General features: G+C 33.6%; 1 protein-coding gene, 1 long non-coding RNA gene and 1 pseudogene across 2 annotated transcripts; all 3 read right to left on the minus strand.

The window, feature by feature from the left end:
- Positions 1 to 7,194: 7,194 nt before the first annotated feature.
- On the minus strand, positions 7,195 to 9,180 carry LOC123683188 (ribosome biogenesis protein NSA2 homolog). Its single transcript, XM_045622098.1, has one exon. The coding sequence runs from the start codon at positions 8,591 to 8,593 to the stop codon at positions 7,655 to 7,657; it is 939 nt and encodes a 312-aa protein (XP_045478054.1). The 5' UTR covers positions 8,594 to 9,180; the 3' UTR covers positions 7,195 to 7,654.
- A 2,356-nt stretch (positions 9,181 to 11,536) lies between these two features.
- LOC123684026 lies at positions 11,537 to 14,127 on the minus strand (annotated as a pseudogene).
- Positions 14,128 to 14,162: 35 nt separating this feature from the next.
- On the minus strand, positions 14,163 to 17,971 carry LOC123688676. The gene is made up of 3 exons (XR_006750081.1): positions 17,929 to 17,971; positions 15,181 to 16,120; positions 14,163 to 15,077 (listed from the first exon to the last, which is right to left on the minus strand). It is a non-coding gene; the product is annotated as an uncharacterized LOC123688676 (long non-coding RNA).
- Between the last annotated feature and the right edge of the window lie 1,404 nt (positions 17,972 to 19,375).

Here is a 19,375-nt window from a genome sequence, read left to right on the forward strand (position 1 = left end):
TACATACATATATACACACATTTATTTTATTATTTATTTAGAGTTTATAATATTGTAGAGCAGTGTTCTTTCGGTGTTTTTTATCCATATTTTTAGCTTGTATCTAAACTGATAACAATTTTGGATATTCCTTATATCTTCAGGTAGAATGCTGAATATTCTTGGAGCCAAGTATTGGTTGCATCTTTGGCCAATTGTCTTTTCAGCTCTTATAGTAGTGGGACGAGTACCTTTTATTCTCGTGGGATATGTATGAGTAGAGTGTGTTATATCATTTTTATTTTTATGGTTATCCATCAGAGTCTTAAATGCATATAGTTGTGCCAGATCCATAACTTCCGCTTCTTTATACGTCCATTCACTGCTGTACGTTCTGCTTTTTCTTAGGATAATTTTTAAGAATGATTTTTGTATTATTTTCAGCCTGTTGAGGTGGCAATCATATGCTGCACCCCAACCCAGAATGCCGTACGATAGATGGGACTCAATTAATGCGTGATAGAGAGTCTTCATTTGCTTGAAGTCCAAAATTTCGGCCATCCTTCTAAAACGGCCCAGCATGAATCGTATCTTTCGTACTACATTGTCCACTTGAAGATCCCATTTTAGGTGACGGTCTATGATTATTCCTAGGTACTTAATATGATCTGCTTCTTCGATCTCTACTCCGTTGGCTTCTCTCAAGGGTCCCATATTAGGAATACCGGAGGAGTAGGAGCTAAACGTCAAGTATTTTGTTTTGGCTACATTTAATGTTAGTTTGTTATATCTGAACCACTGTTGTATCTGATGCGAATCTTGTTCTGCCTTGTTCTTCAGTTCAAACCACGAACTCGAGCTATAAAATATCGCTGCATCGTCTGCATAACAAATAATTTCGCCTTGCAACTCCAAACTTAACAGGGAATTCAAATAAATGTTGAACAATATGGGACCCAGAACAGTACCTTGGGGCACCCCATATGTAATATTCCTTTTTTCACTCTTGACGCCATTCAAATCGACATATTGTTCCCGGTTGTATAAATAGTCCTTTAATAGATCGTAGCATATTCCTCTCAAGCCATACCGATAAAGCTTAATATTGAATTCATTCATTAGAGGTAGTTCAATGTCTTTACAAAACATTTTCACAAAATGTTTGCAACAAAGGTGAAGGAAAATCATGTTTTCTTTACGGATACCACTAACATTAAAAATGTTATTGAAAAAATAATTGATATATTGGATTAATGGCATTCTAAAAAATTCCACTGAAAAAGCATTCAAACTGGCTAAGCAAAAAACAGTAACAATACCAGAGAAATGTGACTAAGCTAAATCATTTTCAGCAAAATGCTTGAAATCCGCACATAATTTACGTTAGATCACTTGTGTAGTGATCAATTTCATTACTATTAACATTGTATAAGGAATCATTTCCTTTCAGAATATAGATAAATACGTTTGCATTCTTCAAAGAGGCTTTCTTATGATAGAACCTTGTTGCATCTCAATGCAACAAGAAAATGGAATTTTTGGTCTTTGTTTCATTTTTCAGTAATTGCAGTTGTTCTTTGCTGAAAAGTTTAACCATTAATGGAATGCTAACTTCTTGTATACAGGGTGGCCACTTTTTTAATGGGATTGTATTGGTAACTTTTAAACCATAAGAGTTAGAAGGTCGGTCAAATGGAGAAAAAGTTGCATGCATAGAAGCATTATCAAGCAGTTCAAACAAATCGAGATTATCAGGGCCGGTTATTGAGATATCATAAGAAAAGTAAATTATGTCATTTCGATTTTTCTTTTTTTCCCACTTTATTTCAAATATCATCAAAAAATGTTACAGGAATTTTTTATTCGACAGTGAATTATCCTCAATTTGACGTAATCAGATTTCGTATCCAACGTTTCGTGCTCTCTGGGTCACCCTCAACCTCATTTTTTTCAATACGGACCTGCATATTTATGACATTTTTTTAAATAACTTTCAACGCTGAATTCAACGATATATCATACAATGTCATTCAAAGTAGATTTTCAGGTGATTTTGACCCTTATCCAATTTTCTTTGGGTCGGATCTGTATTACCTTTATTTAGTTCAATTAACAACATGCAATATGCAATAAATTTCGATGAGAAAATCATTTTGAACTAAATGGAACATATTAGAATCAAAGCAAGAAACCAGTATACTGGTTTCTTGGTTTTTCTTTTATAATAATCATTCAAATATTTCAATTCATAATAATTGAACGAAAGTATCATTTAATTAAAGAAAAATCAAATTATTATTCGAAAGTAAATGAAAATTAATGAAGTGAGTGTTCGAAATGTCCACCATTTTGTAAAATACACTTTACGGTTCTGGAACCCATACTTCTTATACATTTGCTTGTTTGGTCTCCTTGAATACCTTCCAAAACATTCTCAATTTTCTCGCGAGGTATCACTATTGTTGGATTTGTAATTTGTTCCATTGAAAAAAAATACAAAATCGACCTTTATTTTCAGATCATTATGATATAATTTTTGCAAGGCTTGGTATTCAAATTTAAAATCATTGTATTCGCGTCTCTTGACTATTTTATTAACAGCAGTTTTTGAAAAATTCCATTCACTGGCCACAGTTCTCGATTTTTTTTCTGGATTTGATTGAATTTGGGTCAGAACATTGATATCGTTAATAGACTTGTTTTTTCTTACATACACACCATTAAATTTGGATGAGGGTCAAAATCACCTGAAAATCAACTTTGAATGACATTGTATGATATATCGTTGAATTCAGCCTTAAAAATTATTTCGAAAAATGTCATAAGATATGCAGGTCCGTATTGAAAAAAATGAGGTTGAGGGTGGCCCAGAGAGTATGAAACGTTGGATACGAAATCTGATAACGTCAAATTGAGAACAATTTACTGTCGAATAAAAAATTCCTGTAACATTTTTTGATAATATTTGAAATGAAGTGGGAAAAAAAGAAAAATCAAAATGACAGAATTTACTTTTCTTATGATATCTCAATAACCGGCCCTGATAATTTCGATTTGTTTGAACTGCTTGATAATGCTTCTATACATGCAACTTTTTCTCCATTTGACCGACCTTCTAACTCTTATGGTTTAAAAGTTACCAATACAATCCCATTAAAAAAGTGGCCACCCTGTATACATTACTTGTATACATAACTGCATCTTAGGAAAATCGTGCCAATCATCAACATCCCTATCGAAATGACTTTTTGCTTCAGACATTATCTTCCGTATGGTGGTATCAGATTGATATATTTGACATCATATTAAATTAATTTCACGACATTCAGATAATTTTTCAATTCTGTAAAAATTGTCTGAATGCCGTGAAATTATTTTAATATGTTATCTATTAATATACAGACGTTAAACTCTTATTTTTTTATATATTTCATATCCTGAAGGTTTCTCGCCTTGATCATCATTATGTCATCATTACAGAAGATATATTTTTTTTTAATTCGGATTGCTAAAAGAGTAATTTTTTTAGCAATGAACCTCTCGTGACCTTTAACATAAGGTAGTGACTAACTTATCATGATAGTTATCTTTAGAGGAACTGATTTCTGTCTGTGTAACAAATAATAGGCACTCTGATGAAAGACACTATATTATACACTATTCTTTTCCCTATGTAAAACATCTGATTATATCCAATACTATCCTATGTATACAATAATGCGCAAGGACTAGGACACAAAGTTACTAAACATCTAAAAAAAAGCATATATTATGAATGTACAAGGTGTGCAAATTTCGATGTTTTAGCACTACAACTTTCAAACCAGAGGAGATAGACAAAATCTGATAGCCTATTCTCGGTCTCTTTTTCTGAGAAACTAATAGGGATAGTATTCATTTTTGGCCACCTTCTTTTGTTTTCGAGTTATAAGCGAAAATTGAAAAAATGGCGATATCCAAAAACATTTATATCTCCGCTAATACTGATGATAGAGCTCTGAAATTAAAACATTATACAGGCCCTTTTTTCTTAGAATCCAGTGGCGTGCTCGTCTTTTCAGAAGGGTTTTTAATTACGAAGCTATGACCCAAAGTTATGTTTTTTTAAATAGGAACACTAGATTTCTGTGCCATTTTTTGAAAGTTTAATTTTTCCTGATTTCAAAAATATAAAACATCGTAGGGTTTGCATCAAAATAAATAACAGAAAATGGTCAAAAACCTTTTTTTATCTAACCGCCCCAATATTATTATTATTATTGTTATTTCTATGGTTTCAACTGTTGATGAGCACAAAAAAATTGAGCTTTCTATAACAAGAGCAGTGTCCTTCCATCAATCTGTTTATTTCTACAGAATTCGAATCTAGATATGTTTTATAAATTTAAAAATCTAAAAATTGACTTGGAAATAACGAAAAGATCCACAAGATCGAATGTTTCAATCGAAAGAGTTATAATGAGATGGATGTATCAGAAGATTATTTTCATAGGTCTTCAGAATGAATACGCACAAGTACCAATCCATTTTAAATAGCATATGAAACAACGCATATATGATTGAACTCAACAATTTAATTACAAAGGGAACAAACAAGAAATAATATTTAACCTAATAATGACAACAATTGCACAATGCACAGTCGACACATCTTCTCGATATTTCGCACCGAATTTAATAGATGAATATTGGAAACTGTGTTTAAACAACCTAGGAAAATTTCTCCGAGTTCATTTATATTTGAATGAAATATATCTAGATTCGAATTGTGTAGAAATGAGTGAAAAGCATAGAAGTAATCAGATTGACAGAAGAACACTGCTCTTGTTATAGAAAGCTCAATTTTTTTGTGATTATCAACAGTTGAAATCATAGAAATATTGGGATGGTTAGATAAAAAAAGGTTTTTGACCATTTTCTGTAATTTATTTTGATGAAAACCCTACGATGTTATATATTTTTGAAATCAGGAAAAATTGCGCTTTCAAAAAATGGTACAGAAATCTAGTGTTCCCATTCAAAAAAACATAACTTTGGGTCATAGCTTCGTAATAAAAACCCTTTTGAAAAGACGAGCACGCCACTGGATTCTACGTAAAAAAGTGTCTGTATAATATTTTAATATCAGAGCTCTATCATCAGTATTAGCGGAGATATAAATGTTTTTCGAAATCGCCATTTTTCCAATTTTCGCTTATAACTCGAAAACAAAAGAAGGTGGCCAAAAATGAAAACTAACCTTGTTAGTTTCTCAGAAAAAGAGAACGAGAATGGGGTATCAGATTTTGTCTATCTGCACTGGTTTAAAAGTTGTAGTGCTAAAACATCGAAATTTGCCCACCCTGCCCAACGAAATACGGTACGGAACGAATTAAGTTAAAACAAATTTCTCATATTTTTTCCTTAATCAACACGATGTTATCTTTCAAACGAGATCTAATTTGCTCAAAAATGTTGAGATAAACTGAAATTACAGACATTTCAATCAGTCAGATTTCTCCTTTTCCCCTGTCCTTATTTGATGTCGTAAAATCGAAAGTGACAATTCAAAAAGATACAGAATTTTCTAAGGATTACAGTGATGATATTTTTTTTTCATTTTGATATGAAACATTTTCGTGTAAAATGCATTTTTCTACTCGACGATAGCTATTACGCCCGATAGCGGTAGACGTATAAACTTCGAAATAATTGTGTTTTCATGTACAATTTTTTACCGCAAGTCTCTACGACGAGTGGATCCTGAGATATAGCCGCTTACCTCGCTCATTTGCCCACCCTGTACAGATGTTAAGAAATGACATTTAGTTTAGAGTAATATGGGTTGACCCCCTCCCCCCCTTTCGAGGTGCAAGTAGTTGCTGCCAACTCAACTTTTTTCTCTTGAGGTTTAAATGGATGCAGGAAAAGCCTCTATTTTCTGCTGTAGGTTGAAAACATGCCTCTCAAATCTCAATTTGATCCTATGTAAAAATTTTCAGATAAAACATTTTGATTGAAACTTAATGTCCAAGTAGGAAGTCAAAATATTCTAGATAAAAAAAAATAGAACCTGTCTTATATTTTATTGATGGTGACCGGTTTCGAGAAGCTAACAGCTTCATATCCTCAGACCTCCACTACAAGAAAACATGTTAACAAAAATTGTGATTGATACTTAATAAACATACTATTTTTTTGGATAAACTTAGTTATTCTGTATATAATGAAGTACAGAAAAAAGGAACATATTTTGTTATTTATTATAATTATACTCATATACATTAAATCGATTAAATCTATTTATATCAATTTACAATATATAGAGTATATAGGTAAAAACCTATATATTCATAATTTGAGTCATATTCACATACACATTTGAGCCACGGTTTATTTCACATCTACTTCTTGATCCTGTAGACTGTAGACTATTAATTAATCCAATAGAAACTGAACCTCTATCCCAAAAAATTCCAGAGTCAGTCAATTTATCGTTGCAACCAACATCTCTTTTTTTTTTGGTTTTGTCTTTCCCAAAACAAAATTCTGGAATCTGAATTGCATTTCCATGTCCATACTCCTATCTTGCATAGTTACTTGAGAAGATTTTGTGTTTTCTTGCAAAAAACTCGACGTTGCTAAAGGTTTGTCTATAATACTCGAAATTCTCTTCAATAGTAATCATTTTTTTGAATTTGTCTTTTTAGATTATTTTGTGTCTTTCATTTCCTTCTTCAATTTTTACAACATTCTGTTCTTCAGAGTCTGTTGTAATCGCTTCATATCCAGGATCACAACATATAGTACTACTTGATCCTGCAGACGAAACAGAATCTTTAATGCTATTTGTCAATCCTGCAGACAAAACAGACTCTTTACTGCTACCTATCGATCCTGCAGATGGCACATATTCTTTACTACTAATCGATCATGCATACAACCAGGCGCGGATCCAGGCCCCACTTTTGGGGGGGGAAATTTTAGATACTCAAAATACTGAAAATGTGGAACCCAGACACTTCCGTCATTTTGGAAAGTAATTTTTTGCCATTCATTAATATGGGTTTTCACAAAATGTATTGAAGGTGAAATTTTTGCTGATCTTGTAATTATTTGAGCCTTAGTATGTCAAATTCTAGGAAGGGCGGCAAAATTTAAGAGGTGCCCAGGCTATTTGGGGGGGGGAACGTTCCCCCAGTTCCCCCCCCCTTGGATCCGCGCCTGCATACAACACAGAACCTTTACTGCTACCTATTCCAGAAAAAACTCAGCACCAATCTCCAGATTCAGTGCAATTTATCTATCCTTTAATTGGAATACCTTTTTTTGCAAACGTTGCAGGCAACATCTTTCTTTTTCTGGTTTTATAGTTACCAAAACTGAATGAGTTATTCGCTTCACTCAGCCATGGAATCTGGATTGCATATCCATGTCCATACTCGTATCTTGATAAGCTTGCATTGTTACTGAAAAAGATTTTGTGTTACCTTGAAGCAAACTAGACAATGGTAAAGGTTGTTCATAATAGTCGAAATCCTCTTTAATATTATTCATTTTTTAAATTTATCCTTCCAGATATTTCCGATGAGCCTTGCTATTCTCTCCATTTCCTTCATCATTTTCTACTAAATTTTGTCCCTCAAAGTCTGTTGTGGTTGCTTCATATCCAGTTTCACTGCATATCGCACTGCTATTACTTGATCCTGAACACGAAGCAGACTCCTTTCTGCCACTTCTCTATCTTGCAAAAACAAAAACCCTTTATTGCTATTAATTTTTCTGCTGACGACATAGAATTTTTTCTGTTGCTACTCGACCCTGCAGACGACACAGACTCTTTATTATAAATAAGAGCTGATATACAAATCAAACTAATAAGACAGCATTGATAGCCATCATTCTCTGGATTGTTTGTAACCTGGGCATATTTTCCAAAAACAACTTTACCAGTCTGAGTCACTAAACCTAATTTTGAAATGTTGACTTCTATAACAGTACCCTTCGTTATTACTCCAAGTGTAGTGAACATAGCCGAACTGGGATTCTTTTTCACCCCATTAATTGGCAGACAAAATGTGGCTTTCGATTCGGGATGGGTAACATGCGCTTCCTTTAGACGAAGAGCCATTGGCGTTTTGAATCTTTCAAACTTAGGTGGTTTCCTTGTGAAATTATCTACAACAAATGTAACTTTGGTCACCATTCTCTTCCAGGCTTTCCGTTTCGACTTGCCAGTTTTGACGACCTTGAACACTTCAGCATCACTTTGTGCTCTGACCTTAGGAATAGGTACATCCCATTCACCAGCTTTTTCCTTTCGTTTTTGTTTAATCATATTCGATAAAACCTTGGCCTGCGACTGATTAGCTCGGTCAGGCACAGCACCTTCGGCAACCTCATAACTGGTTTTCTTGACCTTTTTCTCCTCATGGGCCTGAATTTTCTTTTTCATCTGAATTTTTTCATAACGCCGCTGTTTGTTGAGCATCTCAGCTTTAATTCCTCTTACACTTTTAGCGATCTTAACCCTTTTATGGGGCTCACGAGCTTCCCTCTTTCTTTTCTGTTCTTCATAGTCTAAACGACGACCGTAGAGCCTACGATGCCTCTCAATGTAATCTTTCTGTGGCATTTTGCAATATTTTCACACAACCGTGCACTCTAGAAAAGACTATGGCCGACTTGTGACAAGTAGAACAAGACTACTGCTACTGATCGGTTCTGAAGACAACATAGAACCCTTACTACTACCTTATCCAGAAAAAACTAAACTTCAATCTCTGCAAATTCCAGATTGAGTCCAATTTTTCATTTTTATGATTGGAATATTTTTTTTGCAAACCTTGCAGTAAACATCTATTTTTTCTGGTTTTATCTTTTCCATAACAAAATTATTCGCTTCACCAATCCATGGAATCTGGTTTCCATATCCATGTCCATACTCGTATCTTGATAAGCTTGCATTGTTACTTGAGAAAATTTGGTGTTATCTTGCTCAAAACTCAACCTTGCTGAAGGTTGTCCATAATACTCGAAATCCTCTTAATTAGTATTAATTTCTTTAAATTCATCCTTCCTGATAATTTAAATGTTTCTTCCTCTTCTTTTCAACCCCAAATTTTCAATTTTGAAAAAAAGGAAAAATTCATTGGATGTGAAAGCTGACCATATAAAGAGTACAATGGAGCGTCTCAAAAAGTAGGTTACTACCAACTCAAATGTACTCCTAACTGCATTTTTATGGAAGTTCCTTAAAGACTGCGCAATGATGGGATTGGGTTAACCTGCAAATAGAAAATAATATAATTAGCATATCAGGAAAGTTAGTGACTATTGAAAAATTCGCCCTATAGAAATATCATTCACGAACTTACCGAAAAATAATAGTTGATAGTGCTTTTCTTCAATTCATCTATTCTGTTCTTCATTTGTTTCCAGGATTACATCCTCAGCCAAAATACTTTGATGAGCTTTGTTATTTTTTTCATTCCCTTCATTATTTTATACCACATTCTTTGCCTTAGAGACTGTTTTAGTTGCTTCATATCCAGTTTCACTGCATATTCCACTGCTACTTCTTGATTCTGAATAGGAAATAGACTCTTTACTGCCACTACTCGATCCTGCAGACGACAAAAAACCTCAACTGCTAGACAACACAGATCCTTTACTACTACCTAATCCAGAAGAAACTGAACTTCTATCTCTGCATATTCCAGTTTCAGTCCAATTCATCTTTTTTTATTGGAATATTTCTTTTGCAAACGGTGCAGACAACATCATATTTTTTCTGATTTTGACCTTCCCAAAACGAAATTCTTCGCTTCACCAAGTTAAGGAATCTGGTTTCCACATCCACGTCTCGTAGCTTGCATTGGTACTTGAGAGAATTTTGTGTTATCTTGCAGAAAACTCGACGCTATTCAAGTTTGTCCATAATACTCGAAATCTTCTTTTATGGTATTCAATTTTTTTAATTCATCCTTCCAGATAAATTTGATGTGTCTTGTTATTCTTTTCATCCTCCAATTTTTTAATTTGAAAAATAAAAGACATCATCGGATGTAAATGCTAACCATATGGAGAGTACAATGGTGCGTCCCAAAAGGTAAGTTACAACCAACTCAAATGTACTCCTAACTGCATTTTTACGGAAGTTCCTTAAGGACTGCGCAAATGATGGGCTTGGATTAACCTGCAAATAAAAAATAATATATTAAGCATATCAGGAAATTAAGCGAATATCGAAAAACCACCCTAGAAAGATAACATTCATGCACTCACCGAAAAATAGTGGTCTTTACTGCTTTCCTCACTACTTATGATTGACTCACTTTCTTCAATTCATCTATTCTGTTCTTCATCTGTTTCCAGGATTACATCCTCAGCCAGAATATTTTGATGAGCCTTGTTATTTTTTTTATTCCCTTCATCATTTTCTACCAAATTCTGTTCCTCAAAGTCTGTTTTAGTTGCTTCATATCCAGTTTCACTGCATATTCCTCTGCTACTACTTGATTCTGAACAGGAAATAGACTCTTTACTGCTACTAATTGATTCTGCAGACGACATAGAATCTTTACTGTTGTTGCTTGATCCTGCACACGACACGGACTCTTTACTGCTACTGATCGATCCTCCAGACGACAAAGACTCTTTACTGCTACTAATTGATCCTGCAGACGACATATAATCTTTACTGTTGCTACTTGATCCTTCACACGACACAGACTCTTCAATGCTACATCCTGCAGAGCCTGCGGACAACAAAGATCCTTAACTACTACCTAATCCAGAAGAAACTGAACTTCTATCTCTGAAAATTCCAGATTCAGTCCAATTCATCTTTCTTTTGATTGGAATTTTTTTTTTTGCAAACGTTGCAGTCAACATCTTTTTTTTTGGTTTTGTCTTTATCAGTAAAAAATTCCTCGCTTCACCAAGCCATGGAATCTGGATTGCTTAAGTTTGTCCATAATACTCGAAATCCTCTTAAAAGTGTTCATTTTTTCAAATTCATCCTCCCAGATAATTTTGATGTGTCTTGCTATTCTTTTCATCCCCCAATTCTTTAATTTTTCTAGAAGGGGAAAATTCATCGGAATGAATGCTGACCATATGGAGAGTAGAATGGAGCGTCCCAAAAAGTATGGTTCTACCAACTCAAAAGCACTCCTAACACATTTTCACGAAAGTTCATCAAAGAATGCGCAAATGACGGGCTTGGGTTAACCTGCAAATATATAATTAGCATATCATAAAAGTTATGCGAATATTGAAAAAATCACCATATTAAAACATCATTCCTAGACTTACCGAAATATAAGTCTCGTTAGTGCTTTCCTCGCTACTGATGATTGACTCACTTTTTTCTCTTTTCTGTTCTTCATCTGTTTCCAGGATTACATTCTCCGCCAGAATATTTTGATAGCCGTGTTATTCTCTTCATTCCCTACATCATTTTCTACTACTTTCTATTCCTCAGAGTCTATTATGGTTGCTTTATATCTAGTTTCACTGCATATTCCACTGCTACTTTTTCATCCTGAACACGAAACAGACTGCTACTGTTCGATCCTGCAGACGGCAAAGATTCTTTACTACCACTAATCGATGCTAAAGGTTGTTCATAATAGTCGAAATCCTCTTTAATATTATTCATTTTTTAAATTTTTCCTTCCAGATATTTTCGATGAGCCTTGCTATTCTATCCATTCCCTTCATCATTTTCTACGTAATTTTGTCCCTCAAAGTCTGTTGTGGTTGCTTCATATCCAGTTTCACTGCATATCGCACTGCTATTACTTGATCCTGAACACGAAGCAGACTCCTTTCTGCCACTTCTCTATCTTGCAAAAACAAAAACTCTTTACTGCTATTAATTTTTCTGCTGACGACATACAATTTTTCCTGTTGCTACTCGACCCTGCAGACGACACAGACTCTTTATTATAAATAAGAGCTAATATACAAATCGAACTAATAAGACAGCATTGATACAGCCATCATTTTCTGGATTGTTTGTAACCTGGGCATATTTTCCCCAAACAACTTTACCAGTCTGAGTCACTAAAACTTATTCTGAAATGTTGACCTCTATAACAGTTCTCTTGGTTATTACTCCAAGGGTAGTGAACATAGCCGAACTGGGATTTTTTTTCACCCCAATAATTGGTAGACAGAATGTGGCTTTCAATTCGGGATGGGTAACATGCGCTTCCTTTAGACGAAGAGCCATTGGCGTTTTGAATCTTTCAAACTTAGGTGGTTTCCTTGTGAAATTATCTCCAACAAAGGTAACTTTTATCACCATTCTCTTCCAGGCTTTTCGTTTTGACTTGCCAGTTTTGACGACTTTGAACACTTCAGCATCACTTTGTGCTCTGACCTTAGGAATAGGTACATCCCATTTACCAGCTTTTTCCTTTCGTTTTTGTTTTATCATATTTGATAAAACATTGGCCTGCGACTGATTAGCTCAGTCAAGCAGATAGTCCGGCACAGCACCTTCGGCAACCTTATCACTGGTTTTCTTGACCTTTTTCTCCTCATGGGCCTGAATTTCCTTTTTCATCTGAATTTTTTCATTACGCCGCTGTTTGTTGAGCATCTCAGCTTCAATTCCTCTTACACTTTTAGCGATCTTAGCTTTTTTATGGGGCTCACGAGCTTTCCTCTTTCTTTTCCGTTCTTCATAGTCTAAACGACGACCGTAGAGCCTACGATGCCTCTCAATGTAATCTTTCTGTGGCATTTTGCAATATTTTCACACAACCGTGCACTCTAGAAAAGACTATGGCCGACTTGTGACAAGTAGAACAAGACTACTGCTACTGATCGGTTCTGAAGACAACATAGAACCCTTAGTACTACCTTATCCAGAAGAAACTGAGCTTCAATCTCTGCAAATTCCAGATTCAGTCCAATTTTTCATTTTTATAATTGAAATATGTTTTTTGCAAATGTAGCAGTAAACATCTATTTTTCTGGTTTTATCTTTCCCATAACAAAATTATTCGCTTCACCAATCCATGGAATCTGGTTTCCATATCCATGTCCATACTCGTATCTTGATAAGCTTGCATTGTTACTTGAGAAATTTTGGTGTTATCTTGCTTAAAACTCAACGTTGCTAAAGGTTGTCCATAATACTCGAAATCCTCTTAATTAGTATTAATTTCTTTAAGTTCATCCTTCCAGATAATTTAAAGGTTTCTTTCTCTTTTTTTCAACCCCAAATTTTCAATTGTGCAAAAAAGGAAAAATTCATCGGATGTGAAAGCTGACCATATGGAGAGTACAATGGAGCGTCTCTAAAAGTAGGTTACCACCAACTCGAAAGCACTTTTAACAGTATTTCCACAAAGATCACGCAAATGATGGTCTTGGGTTAACCTGCAAATACAAAATAATATAATAAGCACATCAGGAGAGTTAGCGAATATTGAAAAATTCCCCCCTTTAGAAATATCATTCACGAACTTACCGAAAAATAATAGTTGATAGTGCTTTTCTTCAGTTCATCTAAACTGTTCTTCAACTGTTTCCAGGATAACATCCTCAGCCAAAATAATTTGATGAGCTTTGTTATCCTTTTCATTCCCTTCATTATTTTCTACCACATTCTTTGCCTCAGAGACTGTTTTAGTTGCTTCATATCCAGTTTCACTGCATATTCCACTGCTACTACTTGATTCTGAATAGGAAATAGACTCTTTACTGCCACTACTCGATCCTGCAGACGACAAAGAACCTCAACTGCTACTGATAGATCCTGCAGACAACACAGATCCTTTACTACTACCTAATCCAGAAGAAACTGAACTTCTATCTCTGCATATTCCAGATTCAGTCCAATTCATCTTTTTTTATTGGAATATTTCTTTTGCAAACGGTGCAGACAACATCATATTTTTTCTGATTTTGACCTTCCCAAAACGAAATTCTTCGCTTCACCAAGTTAAGGAATCTGGTTTCCACATCCATATCTCGTATCTTAATAAGCTTGCATTGGTACTTGAGAGAATTTTGTGTTATCTTGCAGAAAACTCGACGCTGTTTAAGTTTGTCCATAATACTCGAAATCTTCTTTTATGGTATTCAATTTTTTGAATTCATCCTTCCAGATAAATTTGATGTGTCTTGTTATTCTTTTCATCCTCCAATTTTTTAATTTGAAAAAAAAAGACATTCCTCACTACTTATGATTGACTCACTTTCTTCAATTCATCTATTCTGGTCTTCATCTGTTTCCAGGATTACATCCTCAGCCAGAATATTTTGATGAGCCTTGTTATTTTTTTTATTCCCTTCATCATTTTCTACCAAATTCTGTTCCTCAGAGTCTGTTGTAGTTGCTTTATATCCAGTTGCACTGCATATTCCACTGCTGTTACTTGATCCTGAACAAGGAACAGACTCTTCACTGCTACTGATCGGTCTTGCAGACGGTACGTATTCGTTACAACTACTAATCGATTCTGCAGACAATACAGAACTCTTACTACTACCTTATCCAGAAGAAACTGAACTTCTCTCTCTACAAATTTTAAATTCAGTCCAATTTACCTTTCTTTCAGTTGGAATATTTTTTTTGCAAACGTTTCAGTCAACTTCTTTTTTTTTTGGTTTTGTCTTTTCCAGTACAAAATTCCTCGCTTCAACAAGCCATGGAATTAGGATTGCATATGTATACTCGTATCTTGATAAGCTTGCTTTGTTACTTGAGAAGATTTTGTGTGATCTTGCAGAAAACTCGACGTTGCTTAAGTTCTTTAATTTTTAAAGAAAAGCAAAATTCATCGGATGTGAATGATGACCATATGGAGAGAAGAATGGAGCGTTCCAAAAAGTATGGTTTTACCAACTCAAAAGCACTCCTAACACATTTTCACGAAAGTCCATCAAAGAATGCGCAAATGACGGGCTTGGGTTAACCTGCAAATATATTATTCTTCTTCAGAGTCGGTAGCTTATTTCAAGCATCGTGATTTCGTGAAACCTTCTGTACTGTCCGTCTCCATTCATCTCGATCCTCAGCCATCCTTATTGACTGTGGCAAAGTTTTTCGAGCCCATCTCTTCTAACCACATGACCAAAGAATCTGGCGATGTTTTCTGAAATTATGTTTATATATTAATATTTATATTATTAGCATATCATAATAGTTATGCGAATATTGAAAAAATCACCATATTAAAACATCATTCCTAAACTTACCGAAAAATGAGTGTCGTTAGTGCTTTCCTCGCTACTGATGATTAACTTACTTTTTTCTCTTTTCTGTTCTTCATCTGTTTCCAGGATTACATCCTCCGCCGGAATATTTTGATGAGCCTTGTTATTCTCTTCATTCCCTACATTATTTTCTACTAATTTCTGTTCCTCAGAGTCTGTTGTGGTTGCTTCATATAGCATTGATAGCCTTGTTATTTTTTTCATTCCCTTCATCATTTTCTACCACATTCTTTGCCTCAGAGTCTGTTTTAGTTGCTTCATATCCAGTTTCACTGCATATTCCACTGCTACTTTTCCATCCTGAACACGAAACAGACTCTTTACTGCTACTGATCGATCCTGCAGACAACACAGAACCCTTACTGCTACCTAATCCAGAAGAAATTGAACTTCTATCTCTATAAATTCCAAATTCAGTCCAATTCATCTTTCTTTCAATTGGAATATTTTTTTTTGCAAACGTTGCAGTCAACATCATTTTTTTCTGGTGTTGTCCTTCCCAGTACAAAATTCTCCGCTTCACCTAGCCATGAAATCTGGATTGCATATCCATGTCTATACTCGTTTGTTGGTAAACTTACATAGTTACTCTCGCCTATTAATCAATCCAATAGAAACTGAACTTCTATCCCAACAAATTCCAGAGTCAGTCCAATTTATCTTTCTTTTTAATGGAATATTTCTTTTGCAAATGTTGCAAACATTATCTCTTTTTTTTGGTTTTGTCCTTCCCAATACAAAATTCTGTGATCTGGATTGCATTTTCATGTCCATACTCCTATCTTGATGAGCTTGCATAGTTACTTGAGAAGATTTTGTGTTTTCTTACAGAAAACTGGACGTCGCTAAAGGTTGTTCGTACTATTCGAAATCTTCTTTTATTCATTATTTTAATTCATCCATTCTGATTATTTTCATAGTCCTGAAAAAATAATGTTTTTCTTTATTTCAAAATATATAAATGCAATAACTATATGTGAACAAATCAAAGTGTATGGTTATAATTATATCCATGGGAATATCGATAAACTAGTCAATATTTTAGAAGAAAAAAAATTTCACAGTTCTTTGAGCATATAATAGAAACAGAATATTTTCATTTCAATTTCAATTGGTGTCATCTCAGAGGAAAGGAAAGATAGAGGTGCCCTTAGAAGTAAATAGCGTTGTATTGTAATCAATTGCAACAGTATGATGATAAAGTGAGATAGGACAACAACAAACCTGCAAAATTGACAACTAGAGGGGCGGTAAACATTTCAGTGGCGTAGTCAATGGTTCTCTTACTGCCTCTTATTGAGTTTTCGGTGCTGAAATGTTTGGAACAAACATATGCATATTTGGGCAAATTGTTCATTTGCAATATTAATACGTGGCACCATATTTTGCTAAATTCTCTATTTGAAGGAAACCTACAAATGTTAGCATTGAATTAAGTTTTCGATATCTCACAAATACTACGCTATAGACGAGATATATTCTACGCCTGTGGACTCAAAACGTGAACTTACCTATGATAGGTGAGGTTTTCATTTCCGATGTTTTACACACTATACATGTTTTTCGAGTATTTACCATGATTAAAATTAATTAATTTAATTAATTAATATGTAACTTAAAATTCACAAACTTGTATGAAATAACGCCGATTACAAACGTGAAATTAAAATGAACAGTTAACCCTTAACGCACCTCTAGTTGACACATGCAATAACAACAACAGAACCGTGTTGCCAAATCCTCAGAATATTCGCAAAACATCTATGCCACAGAACGGAGAAAAGATTATTTCTTCCTCAGAATGGCGACGCAGTACATTATAAGTATTTGTAAACAAAAATGTTATAGCGATGTCAACAAATGCTATAAGGCACCTCTATCTTTTCTTTCCTCTGAGGGTGTCATGATGAAAAGTATAATATTGAACATTTTCGTCATAACATTTTTTTCGAAAAAAAAAGGACCCCTAGTCTTTGAAATAATTTGTTTTGGATGTAAAATGAAAATTTAAAAATTCGTACAAAATCTCATGTTTATCGCATAACCAAAGCCAAAGAAAATTCTAGAAAAATGTCGAAAATGAAGCACCGAATATTTCTGTGAGTAAAGAACCAACGGACTTGAAATTTTGGTTGTTGATGAGAACAGCAATTTGAAGCATCATGCGAAATTCCAAGATATCTGCAGATCCATAGAAAATTCAAGAAAGATTTTGGAAGAAAAATATCCAATATTTTCGTAACACAATACAATGCAATAGCTAAATGCTTGAATCCTAAAAACAAAAAATTTAATTTTTCAATTCTGTCTAACAATCCGGCTGTGAAAGAATTTTATCAAAAAGAAAATCGATAATAATATGAGGAAACCTTTGACCTAAAGTCAGTAGCTCATTTCCTCTCAATCATTCACTCGCCTATTAAGCCCTTGAAGACCATACTTATATCTATTATCTCAATTGGAGAATGAATGAGGATGAAATGATTTTAATATAAGAGTTAAAACTTCAAAAGATATGTTCAAACGATATTCAACACATCGATAAGTCTGGCTTCTTATACATATTTTCAATAGATGTGAAAAATTATTGTCACACTACTAACCGGCTATTACTTATGTAAAGTAAATATGGAAAAAAAACATTGAATCAAAAATCAAACAAAAAGAATAATTAAAAACGTTAACTGAAAAAGTAAACTAACGTAAATAGTTCTATTCAGTAAGACTCACCTCTATAGATACAAATTCGTACTGACTTCGGAATTACCCACAGTTACTATACAGCATTGAAGGCAATATTAACATAATATTTTATGCCCCACTCCTCCCCACCCTTCCACTCCGGCAAAATTATTTGGATATTTTCTGATGAAGCAGGTTGAATTCCGAGAAATAACTTTTCATCAACATTTTTCTTGCAAAGATATAAACTTGAAAAACTATTGGAAATCTCTGCAAATTCAAAATAAAGATTCATATTTCAATTTAATTTTATATTTATTTATTTGATCAGACGGCGAAGCCATTTTACATTGATAAAAATTTTTAACAATAGCAAATCTTCTTTAAAATAAATTCGCTATCATTCGGAAAATTCATAATTCAAAACTATTTCACTCTCATTGGTTCCTGTATGTTTACATTTCCTCTACTAATACTGAGATTACATTTATACAGGCTTCGTTGTTTAAAGTTGTTAATTTTTTGTATTGCTCTATCTCAATTATCAAGTAAAAAATACTTTTGCAGCCAAAATAAATATTTGAAATAAATGATACATTTTTCCAATAACTCTCAGTAATGAAGTACTTCAATACTCAATGATAATACTTAGGTTTAGTTAAAGTATATAACTTATTTTTATATAGGTAGATTCAGTTTCCTAATATTTATTATATTTAGTATTTCACTTCTCAGAATTCCACCATCAAATTTGCAATTCTGTAATATTATCATAGTAGAACAGTTAATTGATTCCATAAAATTGTAAGGCAATGATTTCTAAAATCAAATAATATTGAATATAATATTATGTAATTCGAAATATGTATTTTTTCATCTTTAATTTCTTCATAATCATAGATATAAAAAGATAACTTTCATATGTAGGTAAATAGGAATGATAAAAAAGTTATTTGAATTTAATACTATGTAGGATTGAAAAAAATATATAAAACAGAGAAGAATGAGGTTTCATCTAAACATGACTTCAATATAATATTATTAGGGATTCACGGCTTGGTTGATTTTCAAGCTATTTGGCTCGAAATCGACTTGATTTCAAGTCAAACTCAAGTCAAGTAGTAGTTTTCCATTCTCAAGTTGGCATGAAATCGTAGAGAAAACAAATCAGATCAATTAATCCAGAATTAGTGCAAACAAGTCAAGTCAAGTATTTATTTATCAAGTACTTGAATCATATCAAGCTACTTGATTTTTAGCAGTTTTATTGTGTAGTTTCACATCAATAAAAAAATTATGAAATGAGAAGGAACCTTGCGAAAAACAGTTTTTTTTATTAAACTTATTGTATAAAAAAACCGTAAATATCAACTTTTTGAAATAGACACATAAATTAAATCAGTATAAATCGTGACAAAATGAAAAATAATAAAAAAATTAAGTTTCTTAATATTGAGAAACCTCCAAGCTTTGTTTGATTTCAAAATTTTCCATC

The sequence above is a fragment of the Harmonia axyridis genome, chromosome 1 (assembly GCF_914767665.1).
Source record: "Harmonia axyridis chromosome 1, icHarAxyr1.1, whole genome shotgun sequence".
NCBI lineage: Eukaryota > Metazoa > Arthropoda > Insecta > Coleoptera > Coccinellidae > Harmonia > Harmonia axyridis.